Below are 26,545 nucleotides of genomic sequence, written 5' to 3' on the forward strand. Positions count from 1 at the left end.
CATCTAAAACAAGACGAAACAAACAGTGCATGTTCACTACAGCCAAAAGAAGCAGTAGGATTAAATCAGTTTAACACACCATTAACATCCTTTTAAAAAAAGTATGCACGGAAATCCATTACTGTATATGCAAACTTGTTTAGTGACTTTCCAGTCGAGATATAGCAGCCCATTAAACCAATTAAATTTCAACTGAAACTGTCTCTGATGACTGGACTATGAGTTTTTCTCATATGGAGAGCTACAGACTTTTTTGTTAATCAAGTATTGTAATAAATAAAATGTGTAAAGCTCTCATTTTCTAAAGTAACACTGATTTAAGTTTTTCTGTGTGCTGGCAGTTTGTCTTGCTTTCCAGTAAAATACCTAAACATCCTTCAAATTTACCTAAGAAGCAAAACTGCAAGAAAATAAATTCAGAAAACATAAACTCCACCAGTATAATGGTATTGCTCATCAGCTTTGAACAATCTGAATTATGAATGAAGATTTAGGCCTGAGCAGTAGATTATGTAGACAGGAAGAAGACTTTCTTGCTGCACTGGCCAACGGCCTAAAATACTTTTAAAGTGTTTTATCGATGGCCAGCGGATCGGTGAGATATTGCACTCATCTCCCTCAGAGATCCAGGGTTTGAGGCATGACCTAAAGTTCTCAGGGCTGAGATATTTTGGTTAATCGGATATTGGAAATCTAACAGCATCCATAAATTTAGGTGTCAACAGGAACTGGCGATACACAGCAGAAGTAAAACTGTAGAATGACTCAGAAGACATTGGCTGAAGACTTTAAGCAAATGAAATGGCAATGTGCATTTTCACAATTGATTAACTGATACTCACAGTCTCTGCAGTTGTATATATTTGGAGAAGATGTGATCATCCAAAATCCTAATCCTATTGTTCTTCAGAGACCTGTACAATTGTAAAGCATCGAATTACAAACAACACTGCATTACTATCAGAACATTCACAGACATAGTTAGTCTAAAAAATATAAAATTATGTAATTTACTTGACTGATAATGTTGTTCAAAACAGTTTTTATATCCCATGCCATTTCCTAGTCATATGATATTTTTGCGTGTAGATGTGTAAGTCATAGTTATTGAAAATCCTATCTCCACTCCATCCTCTCATAACTCATTCACGGACTCCAGTTCATGGACTACTTTTCATTTTGAGCTTATTTGAACCTGCAGTACTTTGTTTGTATAGCAAAGAAAGAAAGAAAGAAAACTGGACTGTCACTGTTGGGTTGCAGAAATGAGGATGAAATAAAAGCTGGATTCAAGTGCAATGGTCCAATTTATTTAAACACAAAGAAACTAAGCACACTGTCAAAACCCATACACCGACAAGAACAGACAAAGAACTAAAAAAAAAAAAAAAACACAGAGCTTAAATAGACCAAACTAATCAAAGAAATCAACATCAGGTGTAAGCTAATCAATCAGTAACCTATAAACCAAACCAAGAGCGGGAAAAAATTGCACAGGTTTCGAAAGATATGAGGGTAATTTGAAAGTAAATGATGAACAGAATTGTCATTTTTCGAATAAATTCTCCCTTTAAGGAGTCTTTTCTTTCCACAAAGAAGAAACAATGTGGATAAATTATTGGATACAACTTTAGTGACCACTGATATTCATTATCTAACATTCCTTCATTTTCCTTAAAAACATCCCCAGAATCCTTATTCCAAAAATCATAAATTATCTTTAAATACCTCTTCCACCCTGTATATCTCAATATCTTTAAAGTCCAATCACAATAAAACTATCAAAAGCACAACTAGAACTCATGTAGAACAACTGAATATAACCAAACAAAACAAAACCTCACCTTTTAGTCGGTGTACATAATTTTTCTTTCTTTTGGTAATTGTTCAGTGCAAAGAAGCACTCGTTAAGCTTTATAATTCAGCTCTATGTCTCACTGATGTCAAATCTGTACTCCTCTTCTCCAGCTACAGATTAATAGATCCTCTAGTGGGAGCAGAGGAGTAAAGCTCTGCAGTTGGCTCCCAGTTTGATGTACTTACAGCCAAGTCACATTGGAGGAGAAGACAGGTACGACATGCAGGTTCTTGTCCACACATTCCACCTTTGTCTTAATGCAATCACATCTCTCTGGGTACTGCTTCAGAACTGCGAAAGATCAACAAACACACATAATAAACTCAGTTATTAAAGTAAATCTATACATAAAGAAAAAAAAGAAGATTTGTAGCATTATTTTTGCGTCTTTAGTTTGCTTACAATTGTTAAGTTCTAAGTTGTACTATCAGGAACACAGAAACAATCATACAGTAATTTGATGATTTGCATGAATGCATTTTTTGTTCAAATTAGGCCTACACTGAGAAAAATAGTTTTTATCCCTTTTGTTCTAATTCTAGTCATTGATCTCTCTTTCTGTCCCCTCACTATTTTTTTTTTTCAACCCAAAATGTTCAGATAATTTAAAGGGACACTATTGCTCATTTATGCTCATTTACTCATTCATAATTTTGTTAATGGGGTCTACTAGAATATGGTTACATCATTTAATGTTTAAATAATTATTTTTATTATAATTTATGTTGTTGCAGCACCTGTTTTCACCCGCTGCCTAAACTGTTTTAGTTTTGGATTCTTTAAAGCCCGCCTTCCGAAAAGCACAATCTACCCTGATTGGTCAGTCGACCCTAGTCTGTTTTGATTGGTCTACCGCTTAGAGCGTGTGCTGGAAATGTAACGCCCCTTGCCATAATCATCGAGAATCAGCTCCAAAGGCTTCCTGAGGCACTGTAAACACTACTGTAACTACGCAAACTGTGGCATCAGTTTTGCCAAATCAGTTCAAGCCTGAGTGCTCCCCAGTCAAGAAGAACAAGCTGATCAACCGAACCACCTTCGCAAACACTACTTGTGCCAAGTTGGAAAAAACACCATCTCTTGGACATGGTGACTAACTATAGTGACGACAAACGCAACTCAACTTCTGTAGGTGCCAGTTGCATAAACATAGCCACTAACTTATGAAATAGTCTGACCAATAGGCAATTAGTTAGTGCTAATCAGTTTTACTTTTAGGACTCAAATAAAACCAATCTACCTTTTTATGTAACCGACTTAAAAAAATGATGACCCGTCTTGAAGAAAAAATTACTGCTAATTTCTGTGGTTATGTTTAGGTATGGGGTAGGATTAAGGGATGTATAAAATGGTCATGTAGTGCTTTATAAGTACTAATAAACAGCCAATATGGTAGTTAATAAGCAACTTAATAGTGGATATGTGTTCACTAAAGCATAATAGGACCCCCACAACATAACATTTCACATTGATTTAGCTATTATTTCAACTAATTTTCATTAAGCTTTAGAAGACTAAGCTTGTAGTTCAACTTGAAAATGAAAAAAAAAATCCTCATTCAAGGAATGAATAAAAATAGCATAAATATTATCTAATTACATAGTATGAGTGACACTATGTGTTAATTTATTAAATATGTAAGACAATGTTTACATTGTATTTAATCTACAGTCTTAAAAAATCATAATTTCAGAGGGGGAAAAGAAAAAAGTAAGGATATATGACAACCTTAAGACCAAACATCTGCTAACCAGTACTGTCAGCACACGCAGAAGCAGTAAGTAATAGTTTTACTATAGTTTTACTATAGTCCATGCCCACTTACCTGCCTTTCAGCAAATCAGTTTTGGGATGATTACGAAACAAGTGTCACCAAATTATTATTCATGATCCATATTCATAAAAGTTTATAATGTTCCCCCGTCCCCATTTTTCAGGTCATTACGAAGCTCCTGGTAACTACAAAGATTTCAAGGCTAACAGACTTTGAAAGCAAATAGATTTCCGACCAGATGCTTCTACAAGATCGTAAAACTCATGCAGATTTATGACGCATTACAGTAAAACGCAGCCTATAGCATTTCTGGCTTTAAAAGCAACCAGTAGGCTATTGAAGGTTGTAAATTCATCAAATACTCTGGGGGGAAAAAAGACTCGGAAAATCTGAGTCTGGCCCTCACATGAAAATTGCAGCAGAGTTTTGGACTAGATTTTTTGGATGAGCCTCAAGATAACATCATTTATGCTAATCTATGTATTCCTGTATCTCTTCCAGAGGAAATCAGATCAAGACCGGGACACATACAGCAGTCATTAGGAAGGTCCTGTGGCTCTGCCTTTTTTATGGTGCGATCAAAAATATCCGCCCATCCGCTGTTGTCCCCTGCAAAAAGTAAAAGCAAGTCTTTGTATGAGACAGTCACTGTAAATTGTTTTATAAAAATGACACTTTAAAGACATAAATAACCTAAGAAAGATGTCAGGATTTCTCCCTGCAGAAAAACTGATAACATCCATATTGAATAAACATCAGCTCCTAATGTATTGTAAAGTGTTAACATACAATTTAGTCCCAGTTGTAAGTCTGAACCTTACATTTCCAGCCTATTTTAAATGAAATGCTTTATTATTTTTATTTATATGACAAATATATGTGGCCTCACCGCAGTGTTCCTCATCTGCTCCGTTTTTGCAGTCTCTGTGGCCATTACACTGAAGGACCTGGGGCAAACACACACTCATGTTCCCACAAGGGAACTGGCCAAGAGGGCAACCTTCTGTCACCGCCCTGCTAGCCATCATGGATGCTGCTGGCGGCAATAAGAAGGAAGGAGGAAGAGAAGGAAAAGTTATAAAAGTACAAAAAGGACACCCACCGGCGAAAAGCTCTTTAAATCACCGCAGTACTTTGTGCTTCCATCAGGGCAAAGTAGATGACTGGACGCCCTCCAGCAGGGTTAGATGAAAAACACAAGCCAATGCAGATGAATGTGCACCAAAACACAGCAGAGTTCCATTGAGTTTGACTAAATATATGAAGAGTGTATCTTTTGGATATTTATTTTACCATCCTAACAATGCACGATTACGGCTACAGATGCTGCAGTTAATACAATGACGTGAAAAGCACTCACACACAGTGCATGACGACAATGCTGTATTTTGTAATCAGAAAATATGACGTTTACGGAGACGGGGCTCTCTATGGCACGCAATTCTTCTTCTTTCCATCTGACATGACAAAGAGAGGTGTCAGACCAGAATATACAAACGAAAAGTTCTGCACGAAGGCTTTTTCGCAATAAAAAAAAGAACTCTCTGACAGCTTCATTTTGCATAATAAATTTCTGTTTGGGTTTTTTTTCTTATCGGCTCTCACTAACACTCATCACAAAGTGGATTTGTAATAAATTGTGAGGGTGGGTGGCTCTCCCAACACGGAGCTTTATCATAATGAAACATGGCCTTGTTTCTAACAGACTCGTAAGAAATACACTGTTCTGTTTGAGGATATTTGTCACACTGTCTGTATGTCACATTGAGCATTAGTGAATAATACGATTTCACTAGCCACTGAAATGATAAATGATAGGTATATGCAGCTAAGGAAAAATATATAGTTTATATTATTGGTTTATCCAACAACCAGTGATAGGTACAGCTTCTGCATAACTGACCACTATACTGAAACATGTGGTATTCCCTAATTGGTTTTACATGTGGTATTTCACATGCAGTCACTCTTATAGTCTATTGAGTGTATTGATATTCACTTTGATTATAAATAAAAAGTTTAAAATAACTGGGTTCTTTTCTTGAACCAGAAGCTTACTGCTCCAGTCTGCCCACTTTTTTATCATTAGAAAACTGCATAAAAATGTATATACTGTAAATAAAAAATCTTCATCAAGCAACCTCAAGTCAGGAATAGTAGCCTATGATGCCACAGAGTGCTGGTAATGAAAAACAACTCCTCATGGAACAATATTTTTATAGTGTTGTTTTAGAGGTGTTTTAAAGTAATAACGCCAGCCGCCAGGGCTCAATAGAAACCTTTCGGTCCACCAGCCTGATTGGGCCAGTACTCAGATGTGTGGGCCAGTACTCAGACCACACATATATTTTCAAATCATATGTTACACTTTCTTTACTAAGACAATTTGCAATAATAGCTGAAATCCTCATTTACGTTAGCCATGTAGATAATGGTCAAATAATTAATGCTGACAAGTTAAAAAAGTTAATAAGCACATTCTGCAAACCAGATGTCACAGAAAGTTTGCAGAGGATAAAAAAATAAATGTACAAGATCAAAGATCAAGTATACTGTCCTTGTTAAGCTCTGAATGCAAAATGCAGAGGAAGAGAGACATCACATCCAGTCAAAATATAGTAGTATCTTATCTTTTGTTTGTTTGTTTTGTTTTCCTAATTTTAGTAGAATCATTCTTTTTTTCCTGCCTGTCTGTGAGTGAAGTCTGTGACCAAGAACTAAAAAGACTTGCAATTTTCTATCAAATATGAATGCGCCAGTTGGAAAATATTGAATGTTGTATCAGCTGCATACACAAAGAAACAAATATGAATACTGGCACAGCTTGGCTTTTTTTATTAGCCCTTTTCCAACTGGCTTATACATCTGATAGAAAAGTGTAAGTGCAGTGACAATATGGTGTGTGTGTGTGCACGCGTGTGTGTGTGTAGGGGTGGGGGGGGGGGTCCTGATTTTGGATAACAAGCTTATAAAACATACAGAATTATCTTTTTTGAACATCTAAAATAGCAGTACATTTTCAGTGATGGATGGGTTTAGGAGTATGGTTAGTGTAGGGGGATATTCAGTTTGTACAGTATAAAAACTATTACACCTAATGAACTTTTACTGTCGTTAGTTTCACTCAAACCATCCTTGTTCAATTTATTTAAAAAACTCTTGTAACTACATGAACTTAAGTTAACTGAGTTGTTTCAACAAAAAAATAGTATTGTCAGCTTTTCTTAAAAAGTGTTTGTTCAGTCAACTTTGCTGAGTGAAAACACAATATCAATATCATATAACAATATCAATAACAATATAGCCTGGACTTTTGCGTGCACCGTAGCTGCTTACACTGAGCAACGGAAGACAGAAGAGCCACATTGTGGAGAAGATGCGGGTGACTCTGTCAGGTATGAATATTTTATTAACATTCCTTACCATATCCTGATAAAAACTGCCCAGAAAAAATAATGGATGTGTCCACAGAATTGTATTATTTTAAGTTAGAAATGTATTGTGGCTATACTAACCTGTCACCTAGATTGCAATTGTTGAAGTATAAGCGAATTGCCTTTTTGGTCCCAGTAATAATTTCCCATTCACTTATTCCGATTGTCCCTGCAGTTTTTAAACATGGAGTGCACAAAAACAATGCTGTTTTGCCTTTAGATATTATTGATTAACCCTTAATGTAATTTAAACGAAATGAAAGCTATATTTAGTGTTGTGCTATGCCTCTTAAATCTCTGCTGAGTTCACTCGAATCATCACCCTCCCAAAGATTCAGACATTTATGTCAAAACTGGACAGTTACACAAGAAAACTGGCCAGCATCTACCAGAGAAAATGAGTTGCAGGACAAATCAATTGTAAACTAATGGCTGTCATTGTCCAGATTTGGAATCTGTTTATGATATGATGCTTGTTAATAATTTCCACTTCAGCATGGTGATTTGTAATTTTGTCTCTTCTTAACTCCTTAACGATACCATCTCAACTCGGAGAGCTTGCATTGTCAGAGCACTTTCTGTGCATCTTACAGTTTTTCTTGATTGCTTAAAAACTATAACCAGGCTTTTGAACTGAAATTTCAAAACCATAACGCCATTTATCAAAAAGCACACAAATTTCCCTTAACTATAAACACGATTCCCCTGTTTTGACACATGAGTCAGATTTGTTGAACTGTCACTGCAGAACTTTACACACAAATGCCTACCATGTTGTCATTTAAAAAGCACTAGAATTCAATATTGTTCACAGTTTCAGCTCAGTTAGCACACAATTACCCAAGTGGAAACACTTAGGGCGCAAGTTCACTTAGGGCGTGTCCGAATACACTTTTGCTAGTTTAACGACGGGAAAAATTATCCCGACATGAAGGAAGAGTTTGAGGACACTGGAGTGGAGGAGGAGGTGAAGGAGGAGGAGAAGTAGATGGGAGTGGAGAAAGAAAAGTAGATGGGAATGGAGGAAGAGGTGAAGGAAGAGGAGGAGGAGGAAGGTGAAGGGCAAGGGCAAGGAGACAAGTTGAATCTCCTTGAATTTCCGGATGAAATTCGTGCCACTAGTTTCCCATGTCTTTGTCCATGGTATGACTGAGGGAGGCTGGGCTACGAGTAAGGCCAAATTTGAGTCGCTTCACCGTCGCTTCGATCATAAGAAACTGCCAGGAGAAAAACAGGTAGATGTACTTCAGACTGCTCTCTACTGTAACTTTTGAGAGCTGTACTATGTGCTGTTACAACACATACATTTACTGTAGCTGTTGCACTATACTACTGTAATAATAAGAAATGCATCAAATTGCCTCACATACAGATAGAGTTTTCTGAATGCTTCCATTTTGTAAAAAGGATGTGTTACAGTTACAGTAAACAGTACTTCTATTTTTCTAGGACACAGAGACGATGAAATGGAAGAAGCCTGCCAAATATTTCAGTTGATGCGTGCCAGCGGGGAACAGGCATGCAAGAGGATTTTACCCGCACTGCCTGGCTAGGGCCAATATAGCCTGTGATGTGGATAAGATTCTCTGGCCTGATCCAGACCAAAGATGGGATGCTGAGGCGGAATAATTGTTGTTTTTTGTGTGTGTGTGCTGTACTGTGTAGTACATAAATGAATAGAAATGTGCCAATGTATCCATTGGTTGTGTCTTTTGAGTTCATCATGTGAAAATGTTTTTTTTTGGGGGGGGGAGCTCTCAAAATCTAAGCAGAGGCTATCGAGATGGAGAGTGGATGCCATTTCTCTGGCATATGCATGGCATATTCTCTGGCCAGGAATGTCCCATAGGCGCTAGAGCCCATTCCACTAGAGGCCCAATTCGGCCCATTCGGCCCATTCGGCTTGGTCCAGTGGTGTACCAATTGAAGATATTTGTGAAGCGGCCGGCTGGTCCTCGCCGTCCACATTTGTTAGGTTCTATAATTTGGAGGTACCCTGCTTACAAGCTAGAGTCCTCTCAGTGTGATAGCTCGACCCAACGGTCGTCCGGTCTTATCAGTCTAACAAGTTACTGTCCATAAGCACAACATTGTCCTAGGAAGTATTACTGGCCACATGAGCCCTCATTATGTCATTAGGACCCGACTCAGGTCTGGTTCGTTGGTTTTATTAAATGGCTTGTCACTTGTGTCTTACTGTGAGCCTCGGGTTGTCACTCTGGCTCCAGTTCGAGACGGAGTCAGTTGCTATAGTGCGGCATTTTCCATTGCGTCCCCACTGTGTATTAGCTACGCTATATGAAGTGACCGTTCTCGAAAGGGAACGTTCTCGTTACTAACGTAACCTCGGTTCCCTGAGAGTAGGGAGCGAGTATTGCGTATAGCCTACCGCACTTTGTTGCGGGTTTTCGCTTCAGTCGATTTAACCTGATGCTATGGCAAAAATGTTCGGCTTTTATAGTGTAAGTCACACCCATTCTGGCGGGCTCTGACGCGCTAGCTCCTGATTGGTTCACGTATCTTAGCCGCGTCGCCATAGGATGTGTAGTTGCTGCAACACAGCCAATGGCAAGCTAGATGCTCTGCTGGTGCTCACTGTGCTGCACTGCGTTTTAAAATATAAGCTCAATATTCTCGAGGAAAGGAGTTTCCCACTGCGTATTAGCTACGCAATACTCGTTCCCTATAGGGAACCGAGGTTACGTTAGTAACCGAGTACGTTTTCCACTTACACTTGTAGAGCAAATAATGAATTGAATAAAGTAAATTAAATCAATAAATGTGTTCACCTTAAGTAATAAACTTTTATAAATGTAACATTATTAAGTAAACTGAACATTTAAATATTATGTAACAGTAACATTTACTTAAGACATTTTGTCAGCTTTACTTGAATTTCTTTTGTTCATTCAACTAAATATTTTTTTTGTAAATTATTATTATTAAATTCATTATTATTTGTACAAATTACTCAATATAGTTGCGTGGAACCACTTGAAACTACTTTAAGTAAATTCAACTATTCATTTTTTTTGAGTGACATGGAATGTTTCCATAAACCATGGTAATCTAACGTGTGTTTTTGTGTGTTTTATATTCATTATTGTTACATATTTTCAATTAATTTTTTGGGAGGTTGGGGGTTTTATATACTTATGTACACTCAAAGCAACTTGTTCAAACACACAAATTAGCTCTTTTTCAGACACCAATACTAATCAGGATAATCGCTGCTAATTCATTTAAGAGCCATGTCCAGATCAAGAATGTTAAATGAGGACAACCAACTGCTTGACTAATGGGCATCCATCCCAGCCAACATTTCCATGTGGGCCTCATGTGGGTTTTTGATGGGCTGTCACTTGGGCCCTGCATGGGCAACCCAGATGGGGCCCAAAGAAAATCGGCTCCACATGTGCCCTGTGTATGTTAGCCCATAGGGGCACATGATGGGTCCATAGTGGGCTCCATTTTCATTATATGGGCTCACTTGGGTTCCACATGGGTGCTAACAATGGGGCCAATGTGGGCTACACACAAAAACCCTCATGGGGCCCACATTGGTGATCACATTGGACCAATTATGTTTTTTTGTGGGACAGTGGGTGAAAATTGGGCCCCATTTATTAATTTCTTTAAAGATTTCAGTGGGTCAAATAATGAACAAAATTCTAAATTCACTTTCACTCCAAATCTGTTATATAAATATGTTTTTATAAACCTGTACCTGACAAAACAAAGAATTCCTAAAATTATTGTATCTGCTGATTAAAATCAGTTGATTTTATGTGGTGCTCTATATATTTTAAATTACATGATTAAATATTTACATTTTAAAGAAAATGACTTCATCTCGGAATGTGTAAATTATGTGTTTTATTTTATTTTATTGAACTTCAAAATAAAACCTCTTGAATGCATCAACACCACTGAAGCTTTTCACAGTTGTTATCCCTTCCTGAGGTCGACATTTCATTCGGTAACGTTAGGCAGTTTTGATAAGTTTTTTTTCCGCATTATTTTACATTTGCGTAAGCAATCTTCTATCATGTTTCTGCTCCTTCTTCAACTTTTTTGATCTGGAGATTCTGCGTCCTCTACCTTATAACAGTGAAAACGTTTATAATATGTTATCATTTTACAGCTACACTGTATCATTTTTTAAGTTGATTCTTAGCAAAAAAAAACACTTTGTTCTTTAAAAATTATATGTGCTCATTCATGTGTAATTACTTCCACCAACTAATCAATTATTCACGTAAGCGTAGAATCTGCCATTCAGAATACATACAAGCGAGCCGCTCGAATGGCGGCAGCCATGTTGCGCCTCCATCTTGAAAAAACAATAGCCAAAGAGGGACATACCTGGAAATTCAAGCTTCGCCTTTCGCGCTTTTACACTCAGTGGCACTCACTGTGACGAATGCGAGGGGGAGATTACTCGCTACTGCCAGGGGTTTTGAAAGCCTGTTGATGATGGAGGATCACGCCTATTTTCAAAGACTTGTAACAGAGTCTCCAAAGAAAGCGAAAGAGAGAATTAAAATGACAACGTGACAGGCACAACAAGACCAAAGTCAATATTGGAGTGGCTTTTCCAAGATGGACAGAGCTCATGAGGAGCAAGGATTTTAAAAGGGACGCGGAATAATACGGCCACCGTAGGAGTTAAAACGCCCTCGGAATGGGAGGGGATAGAAAGTAATATTCAGTTGTTATAGTCATATACAATTTCACCGCTAGATGGGAGAAAATTTTACACAGTGTAGCTTTAAGTATATTTCTGAGAAGAACGTAAAAACTAAACTGAAAGTATACTTTCTCATTTTTAGTTTAGAAGAAGTATACTAATAGCACACTTGAATAAACTTCTCTTTCGTAAGTAGTTAACAGGGCTTACATGACCTTCTTTCTTCCATAGAAGAACATAAGCCTTCTAAAGCCCTATGATTGCTTTATGTGAGGAAAAGACCAGAAATTGAGTAATTACACCCCAACACAAATCATTTTTTCATTTGTGAGCTCCGGCAGGGGTAAAGATATCAGTGAATAAAAACTTAACATTTCAGCCCGTTTCTCACACAAAGATATTATTTTGCCTTCAGAAGCATGAGTAGGAGAGAAGCATAAACTACTTTAATGGGGCATTTTTGTTTCTTTATTTGTTAATTTTGGATACTGGACAGTCCTTGTATGGAAAAAAAAAAAAAAAATGGAAAAACTTATTTTGTGTTCCATGTAAAAAAAAAAGAAAGAAAAAAAAAGGTTTTGAACAGCATGAGTAAATAATGAGTAAATAATGACATAATAGTGAGTAAAAAAAAATACATAATAAACTAATAATGAACTGTTCCCTATAATGGCATATTTAATTTGCCTGATGAGAGTCAAGGGTTTGAGCTGTGCCACAAATATGTCACCTTCTCATTTATCTCTCTCTCCTGTACACAACAAAGCGGCTGTAATCCCAGTAACCGGACCAGACGGCCCAACAAAGCCAGCAAATCTGGTTTATATGATCTCATTAGCAGCCGTCCAGAAATGGCGTCTTTTATGGCGTCTCTGGATATGTTTGGAGTTGGGATTCAAGCAAAAGAAAATCTGATCCTTCAAATCAGGGGAACAAATAAAACCTTTAAAATGTGTATTGGACAGAGAACGAAACAACAGGGGACAGCTTCATGTTTCTGACACATTTCATCATCTGGACTTCTAAGTTTGTGGTATGGATCTTTATTTCAGGAGCCTCTTTTATGCTACATGGAAAAAGACACATTCTCAGTCTGGAAATGTAATCATTTGTTCTGTAAAACCCAGATGCACATTGTACATCTCCCTGGAGATTTAGACATGTTGTTGGTTAAGAGGGAGCTTTCCTAGTTAACACAATTTTCCTGAGGAAGTGCCGCAAAGGGATTGTAAACATACTGTATATTAGCAGCACCAATTTATATTTCTGTAAACAAAATAGTGCTCTAAATAACTGCATTATTCCAAATTCCTGTTTATATTATCATAGACATATCATTCAGACCAGTGAATCATCCACTGAGGAAACTGGAAATGATGTCACAAAGCCCACCCAACAATGCTGTTCAGAGCAAGGGGTCAAGGTTTCACTAGTTGGTTAGCATAGCCCCGCTATCCCCTGATCATTATAGACCTCCTTGGTTCAAGGTAAAAGAAGAATATACTATGAAATACGTCGGAACTAAATGACATAAACCTTGCTTTATGCAGCAGGACACAAACAAACCGAAGCCCAGACAATCTCTGCCATCTGTGACATTTTTTTAAAGACTCATTTATCTGAAAAGCTTTACATTTTCCTTGAAGCATTATATTTGTGAACAAACATCCACTAATAAACATAATGGAAACATTTCCTCAGGCAACTCATCTCAGCAAATGGAAATAAAGTAATTAAGTGACTTAGTAATTTCTATGTAGGGCTTTACACTGCGAGAATTTTGTTATTTCTTACCATGCACACTGGCAAATTGTGTTTAAGCATAATTAAAATTGTGCAAGTTTTATTAAAATAAGAAAAAAATGCCAATACAGAAACATACATATCATGTAAATTTATCTTGATTAAAGGGGTCATGACATGGTTTTTTTTATTTTATTATTATGTTCCCTTAGGTGCAATTATAGTATTACTATAGTTTTTTTTTACAAAAAACTTTTAAAATGTAGTGATTTATGACCTTTTCCCACCCTGTTTCTCATCCTCTGATTCAAACAGTCTGTTTTGGGGGTGTTTCCCCTTTAAGAGTTCAGTGTTAACGCCCACTGTTATGATTGGCTAACGCCAGTGCCTATGCATCAATTATTAACGCCCCCAGCCAGAACATTTGCGGATTCGGCGTATTTAAAAAGTAGTTTAAAGTTTTAAATACATTACTTACAGATTGCGTCGTCGTTGTTGAGCCCAGAATAGTCGGCACGGACTTGTCTTTGAGCAACAGTTTTCTGGCAAAGCCAGCATAATTTTGGGATTTGTTCTCAAAACAGTCATCCTTCAAATGTATAGAACAAACGCTTAAACTAACACTGCCGTGACTGAGACGTCCGCAAAAAATAAAGTGCATCCATTTTCCCCTGACGACTGGATCTTTCGCAGCGTATTCAGAGATGTAGTTTGTCCACAGCCAGGAACAGCACATCTGCGGCATCGTAATTTCCCTGTCACAGACCCACTCGCTGTCCGTCGACTGAACACTTGTGAGGCGCGCAACGCGCGGGCGCGACAACGATACGAAATGAGCGTAGTTGTCTTGCGCTTTAAGCGTAGTTGTCTTGTGCCTGGAGGCGGTCATATGCAAACGCTGGTACGTCACTTCGCACCGTGACGTCACTTCTTACCATGGATCCAGAACGAGCTGTATTTAGAGCTTGATTAAATAAATGATTCGTTTATAATGGGGAGGACGTCTTAAGCTATGAAACTTGCAGGACGTTTTAATGATACAAAGACCTCTTATATACTAAAAGATCAAGGCAAATTTGGTTTCTCATGTCATGACCCCTTTAAGGATATTTTTACTGGAAAATCTCTTTTTTGTATTTTGTAATCGAGCGCAGCGTTAGTTCGGGAAGGCCACGTAGGCATAGGCTGCTAACAGCTGATGGGGTCAGCTTTCAAATCTCTCCAACCACTACCATTCTCCTATTAGACCGGGAGGATATATATACGTGTCATTACTGCTCGGTAAGCATGCTCAAACTGCTCGCAACCCTCCCGCCCTCACCACTATTAGTATCAAGCATATTACTGTGCACCTTCTGGCTGTCATCTTCTTTTGTTTCAGATTACCAAGCCTTTCAAGTCCTAGCTGTCACGGACATCATTGCTGAGAGACACTCATCCTCATAGTCAAGCTACAGTATAGACGTCCCGGGATTTACTGCCACGTCTACACAACACATTAATACTGTTTTGCTTTAAAGACATTACTAAAGTGTCTTAATCATCTGTATATCACTCAAGCTGATGATTCTATGGGGGGTTAATGCTTAAAGGAGTAGTTCACTTTCAAATAAAAATTTTACTGATAATTTACTCACCCCCATGTCATCCAAGATGTCCATGTCTTTCTTTCTTCAGTCAAAAAGAAATGAAGGTTTTTGAGGAAAACATTCCAGGATTTCTCTCCATATAATGGACTTCAATGGCAACCAACGGTTTGAAAGTCCAAATGTCAGTCTCAATGCAGCTTCAAAGGCTCGACACGATCCCAGCTGAGAAATAAGGGTCTTATCTAGCGAAACGATCAGTCATTTTCTAAACAAAAAAATCTAAATTATATACTTTTTAACCACAAATGCCATCTTGTACTATCTCTGAGATGCGCCATGCATTATGTCATCACGTTGGAAAGGTCACGCATGATGTAGTCGGAAGTACCGACCCAGTGTTTACAATTTTGGAGTAGGAGGACCGTTCAAAGTTATTGTATGTTGAATGACACATATTTATATGTATTTGTGTCAGTTTATTATTTTAAAAGGTCCTTACGTGTGTGCATATCCTGGATGTTTAACAATGTCACGCGTGACTTTTCCAACGTGATGGCGTAATGCGTGGCGCATCTCACTCAGAGATGATACAAGATGGGCATTTGTGGTTAAAAAGTATATCTTTTTTAGAAAATGACTGATCATTTCACTAGATAAGACCCTTATTTCTCGGCTGGGATCGTGTAGAGACTTGCCATTATAATCCATTATATGGCGAAAAATCCTGGAATGTTTTCCTTAATTTCTTTTCGACTGAAGAAAGAAATGGACATCTTGGATGACATGGGAGTGAGTAAATTACCAGGACATTTTTATTTGAAAGTGAACTAATCCTTTAAGCTCTGTATGCCATTAATCATGGAGCAAGAACCCCCATAAGGAACCACGCCGCCTAAGATAAATTGTGTTGAAAAGTATCTTGCCAAAGTGGTCCTGTCTGAACCACATTAATGTAATTATTGTTGGAGACATTATAAATATTGACATACAGTATGCAACTCATGTATTGAATCAGCATTCAAGATATTAGCTTGACAATGTTTTTAATTCGGTTGACAGTCTTAGAAACACATTAGTAATTTATGCTAATAGAGGATATGCACAAAAGATAATGCTACAGCAACAAATTCAAAAGAACCCTTACTTGTTTTAGATTTGAGTTTAATTTTTTGTTTCATGCAATTGAGGTTTGTAGCTCTCTGTAGAGCTCACATGAAACATTGGGGAGCTAACTAATATGTGGCTCTAACATCTGGAAAGAGGCTTCCTCCCATGACAGTGGCAAACAGATTTTTAAGGCAATGTTGCCAGGCAACCATACTGGGTGACAGAATAAGATACTGCCAACCAGTAGTAATTCTACATCTTTATTCACTGCTTATAGCTACAATAGCTGAAATGCATGCTGTGCATCTTCAAATCCAAAGAAAAATACTCAACTCAAAGCATAGGCAGGAAAAAAAACTACATACCAGAAATGTGGGGGGAAAGGGTACATGGGATGTAAAGGCTAAATGAAAATTGAAGTACAATACAGGACACCTCCATGACACTGTGCAGATACAGTGAAAGAGACTGGGTTCCGGTCCATGGTCACAGATGCTCATTTGTTAACACAACTCTCTCAATTTGTTTATGTTTATATAACGGGCCAAGTCATTACCAGAACACCTCAAAATCAAATCAAAAACACAAGAACATTATATACCCTACCTATAGTCAGGAGTTTAATCAAGTAAAGTCATGTGGAAAGAAAACTGTTGAAGTTGATAGAGCCATAACTGAGCCTTAATGTTCATCTAATTACACAATTAATGAAACAGGGCTTGTGCAACTTAATTTGCATTCAATCTTCTGGCTACAGCGCAGGTTTTTGACACTGGCCTTTTGAAATCCAGTGTAACACAACTCTCCATCACTTTTAGCTGAGAATGCGAGGAGATAAATATGGAAATGAAATGCAGATGCTGCCATCAGAATAAATGTGTTTATCTCTTAGAGAAGAATCAATCTTCTCTCCTCTTAGAGAGGCATTCAAGTCTGGTCAGATGTTGATAACACGATGCGTTTGCTGTGAGAGTGTTCCCTTATTGACCTGGACATTTATTAAGTGCAATCTTTTAAATTAGTTTTTAATCTTAAAAGAACAACACTTGGGTAGATTAAAAGTGCGGTAAGTGATTTCTGAGAAACGCTGTTGAAACATTTAAATCAACACCTAAATCTGGAGTGTCCAATCCAGCTCCTGGAGGGTCACTGTCCTGCAGAGTTTAGCTTCAACCCAAATTAAACACCACCTAACCATAACCAGCAAATAAAGCTCCAACTGGGCATAGTATACTAGAAACTTCCAGGCAGGAGTGTTGAGGCAAGTTGGAGCTAAACTGTATAGGACAGTGGCCCTCCAGGACCGAGTTTGGACACCCCTGACCTAAACAAACTATTTTGTAAACATTGTGTGTGTGTGTGTGTGTGTGTGTGTGTGTGTGTGTGTGTGTGTGTGTGTGTGTGTGTGTGTGTGTGTGTGTGTGTGTGTGTTAAATTGTGTTTGTAAATAGGGTTTGTAAATAGTCCTGGCTGTGTAAATAGGAGAAAAAACAAAGTGGAATGGTTGAGATGTATTACCAACGAGGAAAAGGTCAGGGGAAGATCAAAAAAAGCTTTACAGCACTGGAGAGCTGCGTGAAGGCCTGAAAGGGGATGCCGAGGTTGCTTTGTTTCTACTCGATATGTGTGTAACATCAGCTTTAGCTGTTTCACAGAACCAAGATGCTGTTGTATGCGGTTGTTGTTGAATCACAGCTGATTCATCCATATTGTGTGAGCTGTATTATGCCCCAGCTTTTAGTAGTTTCCTGTGTAGTATAGCGTGTTTGTTATTTTGGGGGCAGAGCAATGAAAGAATTGGTGTGTTTATTTGGGTGTCGATTTCAAATATCAAAATGATTCTTAGAAATTGCTTGCTCACTGCACCTTAAAGGTAACGTGACTGAAACAAGGCTGTGAGAGAGTGATCTATGTTCGTTCAATGAATTTCAACAAGATATATTGTACACAGCTATTTGTTTTTTTGGCCGAACGACTGACAACAAGGTACAATGGCACAACCCATTGAGCTTGAATTTCTGTATAAATAATTCATAAATGAATTTGTATATTTGTAAATGGACTACTTGCACTACTTCCGGGTTCTTCTTTTTACTACTCGAGAGTTTCCGGTAACAGCGTTCAGCGCACCTGCATACAGACAGTTACTCATGAGGATGCAGATTATTATCATATTATGGCTGTCAATTGATTAAAACACTGAATCAAGTTCTTTGCATTAACATTAATTATCTTCAACCTGCTGAAATGTTCCTATAAATATATTTTATTTCCAAAGGAGCATTCTGACTAATAAATAAATAAATATATTTCCTACAAACCTGGAGCAGTCCAGTGCTCGTCTTCTCATTAACGGTGTTTTTTCTCCTCACCTGTTGAGTTTCCACTGTTTTATTAATTTGATTGCCTGTGTGACCTGGTGCTCTTTTGGTGCTAATTAATCTTTTTTGGTGCTAATTATTTAATCTTAAACAGTAAAGCGTTGACAGTGCTCCTACTTTGAATATTAATTAAGAATTTCACCAAAAACATGTAAATTACATACAGTAAAACGATTGACAGTGTGAAAAATGGCACTGAATAGTGATTCAAATACTTAATACAAATAAATAAAGGTTTTTACTGATCTTATTCATCAGGTCTCACAAATTTTTCAGCTTCTGAAAATGTCTAGATGTTTAAATCGGAAATAAATGAGTTAAACATTTATATATGAGGAAATATATGAGTTAAACTGTGTGGGAACGAAGCTAAAGAGCGTCACCTGCGCACAACACCTGCTTTGAGTCTCATGGAAGGAGATCTGGAAAAATAAAAGGTGGAGTGACGACAGTGCAAGACGAGAGAGAACCCGGTCTGGACTTTACCTTGTGTTTTGTTTATGTTTGTGCGACAGTCATCCGTGAGGGGCTGCCACTTTACTTTCAATTTGTGTTTGTTTATTTTATGATTAAAGTTTCGTTGAAACATACAGGTCCCGCCTCCTCCTTCCCTGAACTACGTCGTATCATACTATTTCAAAGCGGAAGTGCGCCACAAAGCTCAGTGCAAGTAGTCCATTCTCCTGCTGAACTGAATGTGAAATGTGACCATTTACATACTGAAAGTTTGGTTTTACACATAATTCACCCTGAAGTTAATTCTGCTTGTGATTCAAAACTAAAGCTTTTTAAACAGACTGCACGTCTATCCCTCACAGCATCATTTTCATTCTTGTTGAATAAAACATGGCATCTACCATGACTCTTCTGTTGGTTTGGAATAGTGTTTAGTCTATTTCTGACTCAAGCATCTGATATAAGATCCCTCTGCACCATGGCAGTCAGATCCCCTGTATTGCCTGTGCCACCTTATTTCACCTCGTGAAAGCCTGTAGCCATTTAACTCTGCTTATCCGAGAGAGGGGTATGACTCCATATGGTTCTGATAAGTAACATGATAAATTATTTAATTTACTTATTTATTAACCCTCATGCTTTGTTCGGGTTCTGAGAGACCCTTTTAATAGTTCCAAACATGTTACATACTTATAAACACAATTCCAACTTGATCCTTTAAACATATACTTAATAACTTAATTTTTTCCTGGTTTATGTAAGGACAGGAAACTCCAGATATAAAAGATGAATAAATGCAAATAAGTTTTATATGAAAATGTCTTATATTTGTAGTATTTCACTCCAGTCAACTGTTGGATTTGTTTTGTTCAGTAAATCTATATTTTGAATTAGTTTTGTTTTTTATCTTACCACACTGGCAAAATGTAGTGAGGTTTATCCTTGAAAACAATAAAAACAATTTAAATAGGGAAAACGATTTATAATTTTACATCTCAAATGTATCCTGTTTAAAGGATATTTTACTGGTAAATGTGACCACAATTTTTTTTCCTTTTTTTCCCTATTTTTCTAAAGAGGTCAAACTGGCCCTAAACAATCAATAAGTCTTATTTTCTGACATAGATAATATCTAATAGAAGGATAAAAAAGTACACTCAAAAGAATGCTGGGTTGTTTCAACATTATATTTTGAAACAATATTATAAGACCGGGGACTTAAGTCAAAGATACATAGGCTATTAAATGAATTTGAAGGGGAAATAAGAGGTTATTTTGTACATATTTTTCCACATACACATCACTGTTTCTGGGACCTCAAACAAAGACAGTAACGTCAAACTCAAAGGTTTAAATAACAGCAGAAATGGCTAAGAGTCAACAACCCAGATGTGAACTCTTTAATAAGGTTCTTAAACTAAAAGATGTATTCATAGAGTGGACTAAAATGTGGAAAATATTAGAATTCAATAGAATATAATAAAATATAGTAACATAAAATAAAGTCAGTTACTAACTAAGACTGAATATCAATGTAATTTATTATGATAAAAGTACCCCAATAGCGCACAGCTCTCCAAGCACTGGCCCCTTTGCTTTTTATTCATCCTTTTTACATCCACTTAAAATGCTCACAGATGTCCACTGCTTATTGTTTCTTTAAGGTTTGGGTTTATGGGCAATGCAACTTTTTATTCAAAAACTGTAGTGTCTGACATGTGGGGACCGCAGTGCGCACATGCTGAAACGCAATTCAATCGAGTCTTTGTGTAGAAAGAAGCACCTGAGTGACTGACTAACTGCGATTATAAATAAGAACAAATGAAACGTTGTGTTTTATCTAATAGAAGTTCGTGAAGTCAAAGAACGCGTGTAGTTAAACAAGCAAAATATTGTCATGCCAGAACAGAGTGTACCACGAGAAGGGTCAAAAGTTCCTCAGAGGTCTGACAGTGTTTTCAATGAACTACTTTGGCGGTAGCATTATACATTGCTGATTATGTGTAGGCTAGATTACTTTATATGGCATTTTTTATACTCCGTTCATTCAGTAATCAAACATACAGCCACTTCGAATATCACCAGAACAGGCTACATTAAAACAATGACTCGCGCATAAGAGGTTAGGAGATCCCATGAACGAAAGAGTAAAAGTTTGCAGGAATTAAAGAAGAATATTGTGAGAAAGACCAACATTTAGCTTAAATTTTACAATTCACATCTAAACGAACCCGGCTATGAAGTGCCAACAAAGATCTTACCTTCGGTTTCCACCCTGGATATTTGAATGAAAAGGAAAATGACGGTTAATTCCAAAAGAGTGTTTGAAGGATATTTGAAGGATTTCATGCTGAAGCCTCACAGCGGTCCTCCAAAGACATTACCGACCGGACAGACTTTTCCCAAATCGCACTATTTCCAAAGGAAGATAAGCGTTTATCGATTTCGTGGGGACGAACAGTGGAGCATCGCTCGGTTGGTCCAGCAGTTTCTGTCACCTGCTCCCGCGGACTGAGAGACTTGATGAGCTGGAGCAGAGCTCGACATTATTCATTGAGAATTTCGTCACTGCCGCGTGGTTAGGGATTATAAACACTTAAGTAGTAGGCTAAATGCCTTTGTTTTTATTTTAATCTTTTGTGAGAACGCCTATTCATATTCCTGTGATCAATGAGATATGGGAACAATATGGGAACACTTACACATCACTACAGTCACACTAAACCAGTCAAATATATTATTTCATATTCATAAATGGGTCAACTTTGCTATTGCAATTTCTTAAACCCTTTTAAGCCTTCATTGGCACACTCAGAAGGAAGACATCTGAGAGTGTTTTTAATATGCTCCTCATTCAACATAGAAATAGAATAGTGTCTTATTTTCTCTCCTGCCCTGTGTGTCATTGTTTTTCTTGTTTCCAGTAGGCTACAGCCCAAAATATTTGTCATAGCATGAATGTAAAAAAAGTACAATCAGTTCTGTATGTTTTGGTTGCCATAATACTTCAACATAAAATAGTAACCTAATTTAAATCTTACAAAAGGGGCACTTAGTCAGGTGCTTGCACGTGTCTGGAAATTACTGACTTCCGGTTTATTGTCTGTCGTACAGTAAAAAGTATCAATCAGGTGATCTTTCATTATAAAGCTATTATTACTAGCAACATTTTACCATAATTAGGTTGGTGGTATATATAGATTTTAGTTTTTTAAAGAGGCTTTTTTGTTTGTTTTCTTTCTCCATATCTTTTTAGATAACTGCATCAATCTCAGACAGGTTCGTTAAATAGTTTGCCATGCAGGTAAATCTTGCAAAGCGGGCTCTTATAGTCAGAGGCCAAAGATTTTAGTTTTGGAAATGGAAACCCTTAAAGAGGTTGTTCCACATTAAGCAAGTCAGTTTTCTGTGTAAACAGAAACTAATTTAGCCTAACTAATGATTTTTACAACGGAAATTAATCAATCAAAACCTTAGTTAAGTTGGACAGTGACTCTCTTCTAGAGCTGCTGTACAGCCAAAACAATCTTTGTTGCATTCATTTCCTATTATCACTGTAAAGCTGCTTTGAAACTATCTGCATTATATAAAGCACTATATTTTACATTTATGCATTTGGCAGACGCTTTTATCCAAAGTGACTTACATTGCATTTCAAGGTACACATTTACATTCTTATCAGTGCTTGATTTCCCTGGGAATCGAACCCATGACCTCGCCGTTGCAAGCGCCAACGCTCTAGTGTTTGAGCTATGGAAAGCATATTTTGCAAACAAAAACAAAAAGGAACACCTTGCTGAAACCAGCCTAAGCTGGTGGTAATTGGTTTCCCAGCCTGGGGCCAGTTGCATAAACCACTAAGACTAGTCTATCAAGTTAGTCATAAAAAAAAAATATTTAAGACCGTTGATAACTTTTTTGAGTCAGTAACATAAAAATGTAGATTTGCCTGATTTTATACTGAAAAGTCTGACTGCCCTTTGACTAATTGGGTCATAGATCTTAAGAAACTGTTTTAACATTATGTTTATGCAACTAGGCTGGTCACAAACTTAACATTTCAGCACTGTACAAAACCACTGGGTTACATATTAGGTTGTAATGTTATTCAAAATATTGTTTGAGTTATTTTTAGTTGCAGGTCTCACGGCAACGATTTAAATTGTAACCGTTGAGTTGTTTAGTCAAGATTTACTCTTCATTCATTTTTACATGTTGGAGAAGGGAAGCTGTGGATACAGAAGCCCAGCCACACCGAACGATTTAGCTTGTGCCAGAGTTAATTTATGCACACTGGGGTCACTGAGCCTTTGTAAGAAGAGAAGCTGACCACCACTAAAGGTCAATCGATTGATCCCATGCACTGGTGGAGTGCAAGTCAGATAACAAACTGGAGTGCAGTCTAGGCTCTTAGTGATGGAACTGCCTGCCAATGTTATCATTAAAGAATGGGGTTTGGTACTCTTTCAAACGAAATAGAGACTATACACATGAACTTGATATAACTCAATCAAAAACGGACACGACCAGAACTGAGAACCACGGACAAAGATGGCAGCATTCAAAGCACCGGCCAATCCAAAGATGAATGTGAACGTTAATGGAAACAATAAACTTTTACAGGCATTACAGACCTATAAATATTGTAGCCTCATCCGTAGATTGATGCTCACAGGTTTAATTGCATCTAAGCTTTTGATGGAATTAGTGAATGGGATTATTAGGCTTCATATTTCATTTGTTTTGACACAGGCATCATTTATGACATCAGCATAAATAAAAACCCTTTAACATAACTTCACCATCTGCATGCTGATGGGCTTTTGTCTTTCAAACACATACAAATTCACATTGTTTTATCATTATTTGCAATGCAGGGATTCCCCTAAATTTTTTGTCAGCAGAACCTCTTTAGACTAATATATTTACCTGACGTAAGCCCTTAGATTTTAAATTAAGTTAAGTCATTTGTTGTTATATTTGTTATGTTTTATCTTGTTTTTATTTTTAAATTATTTATTAATTATTATTAAGACTTAATGGCTCAGTAGCGTTTCAATTAAACTCACATACTCACAGCTCCATCATGAACCCCAGTCTGGGAAACCCTGATGTAATATTTAATACTGCACTTCATGTTGTCCATATAACAAAGAATGGAATTGTCACAACTTGGCCGTGTACAAACGCACGAAGACGAAGCAATCAGGTTAAAACGTTTTTAATAATCCACACTGAATGTGATCCAAAAAGGCAGGCAAATGAAATACAACCACAACATAAACGAGACTGGACACCGGAAACACCGGAACTTAAAATACAAGAGAGACAAACAAGGTAATTAATCACACTCAGCTGAACAGAATGACAAATCAAATTAACATCCATGACAACAAACTGAGGGTGTAAACTGAAAGTCAATATGGTACAATTCAATTATACATATACATATACATATACATATACATATATATATATATATATATATATATATATATATATATATATATATATATATATATATATATTGAAATTACTATTTCATGTAAATCCTTTACATAGAAAAAATATAAATCTTAATATTTGTTATCATTAATATAAAAAATACTTAAACATGTTAATTAAAAAAAAAAATCTGAAAATATAAACTTCTAATCAAACAGACTTGTGAAAAATAAGTATAGCTACATCCATATTTTCATACTTGCCTGTGGTGCTTAACATTGCTCTTTTTGTGTTTTTGGAGAAGTCTGACATGCCAACTTATTGTCAGTCAACGATGCAAGTTTGCTCATGCCACTTTTAACTATAAAATATCCTGATTCTAAGGAGAAGAGAATCAAATTCTTCATCAGAATCTTGAAACATGTTTTTTATTCAGGTGTTTTTTAAGGCAATTTATGAATCCATATTTAGAGTGATCTTTGTTGTCCTTGTTTCTCTCTTTTACTCTTGAATAATGAAGAATGAAAACAACCGAATTTGAAGTCACCTCAGCGTCTCTGTTACTCTTATTAGCATATAAACTGAAAGAACCAAATTAACTTTAAAAGAGGACTGGAAAAACAAAGCATCTGTAATGGATTATTGCCATGCACATTCACAAAGAACGTTATTCATGAACTAGCAGCTGGAAAGTGAATCTCATCAGAGTCTGATAAAAAAAAGAGGGAGAGAAAGGATGGATGAAAGAGTGAGATATGTGGCATTGTTTGGTGGATTTAAATCTCTTGTGAAATGTCTGTGTGCACATGTGGACAATCGCCCCCTTTCCATCTTTTCATTGTACTTAATGGACATTGTTCATTGCTTTGGATCCAGGCTCTGTTTTAATGAATCACTGCGACAGAGTCGTTCTCAATTGTGCAAATCGCTGATCTGGGAGAATTGTTGGTGGCAATAACCAGTGGAGAATCTTTGAGCCCACTAAGCACAGATCCAGAAGTGGTTATTTCTGTTATCTCTACCTTCAATAGAAATAAAAGGCTTTACTCATATCCCCTACACTCATTATCTGGCAGCCTGCCTGAGAACAGAAAGTTGTTGTCTCTGAAGTCCATCCGCTGTCGTTACTCATTTAATTAAACGAGGAAGTTGTATGTCTGGGGGACTTCTATTAGCTTCCTCTGAGCTTAATCCAGTGTTAAATCTTTACAGTCAAATAGACAGAACGCCACAAGAAATACCTTTTTTTTTTACTTCATTGGTCAATCATTTGGTACACTTTGTGCTCTTTAAGTATCACACTCAGATAGTCCCACCCAAGAAAATTAATTTTTGCTGTAACCTCACGATCATTCACTCACTTTCATGTTGTTCCAACCCTGCATAGTTTTCTTCCGGAACACAAAAGAAGATATTTTGAAGAATGTTTCAACTATTTGAAACTGTCACTAAACACTGGACATTTTTAAAAAATACTTTGTGTTCTGCAGAAGGAAGAAAAATCAAAAAGGTTTGGAATGACAAGGATGAGTTAATTATTACAGGATTTTCATTTATTGATTGAACTATGCTTTTTTTTATTTTATTTTTATGTATTGTATTTTAAAGAATCAGAGTCAGCTTCACGTGGCTTTAGAGGATCAGTGAACTGTCAGACACTTGTAAGGCAAAATATATCAGTCCCATCTTTAAAACCAAAACATTTCACACAGCTGAGACGGAGTGCATTTTAAAACATCAATATGTTCTTGATTATCCTTGCAGTCCATTCCTTATAATGCAAACCAAAAACAAAACAATTTTATACTAAAATATAATGTTATGCACATTTAGGTGTCATTTTTGTCTCTGCAAGGTATCAGTAAAAGTAATAAAAAAAACTTTTTGAATCATTGCTACATCTTTCAGGTTTCAAAATGTTCTTTCACGGGCTAAAAAGATTTGTAGTTCAATAGTTCAGAAAGCCTCAAGGTGACAACACTAGCACGACCAGTTATTTTTAAATGTGCGCTGTGGGACACTGCCTATGAATGCAGTATTCATCAAGCAAAAGCTAAATATTTCTACA

General features: G+C 36.9%; 1 protein-coding gene across 2 annotated transcripts in view; it reads right to left on the reverse strand.

Moving 5' to 3' along the window:
* The window catches only part of rxfp2a (relaxin family peptide receptor 2a), a 42,331-nt gene extending 20,738 nt beyond the window's left edge, over window positions 1–21,593 (reverse strand). The window contains exons 1-5 of one of the 2 annotated variants that reach the window (XM_079600520.1): window positions 21,294–21,593; window positions 4,522–4,665; window positions 4,164–4,241; window positions 2,044–2,149; window positions 843–914 (exon numbers count right to left, since the gene is read on the reverse strand). In XM_079600520.1, coding sequence (XP_079456646.1) covers window positions 843–914; window positions 2,044–2,149; window positions 4,164–4,241; window positions 4,522–4,665; window positions 21,294–21,381 — 488 coding nt within the window. In that variant the 5' untranslated portion in view covers window positions 21,382–21,593. The remainder of the gene's footprint in view (window positions 1–842; window positions 915–2,043; window positions 2,150–4,163; window positions 4,242–4,521; window positions 4,666–21,293) is intronic. The other variant, XM_079600521.1, reaches the window with a different exon arrangement.
* Window positions 21,594–26,545: the final 4,952 nt, after the last annotated feature.

This window comes from Phoxinus phoxinus (genome assembly GCF_949152265.1).
Source record: "Phoxinus phoxinus genome assembly, chromosome: 23".
Lineage (NCBI taxonomy): Eukaryota > Metazoa > Chordata > Actinopteri > Cypriniformes > Leuciscidae > Phoxinus > Phoxinus phoxinus.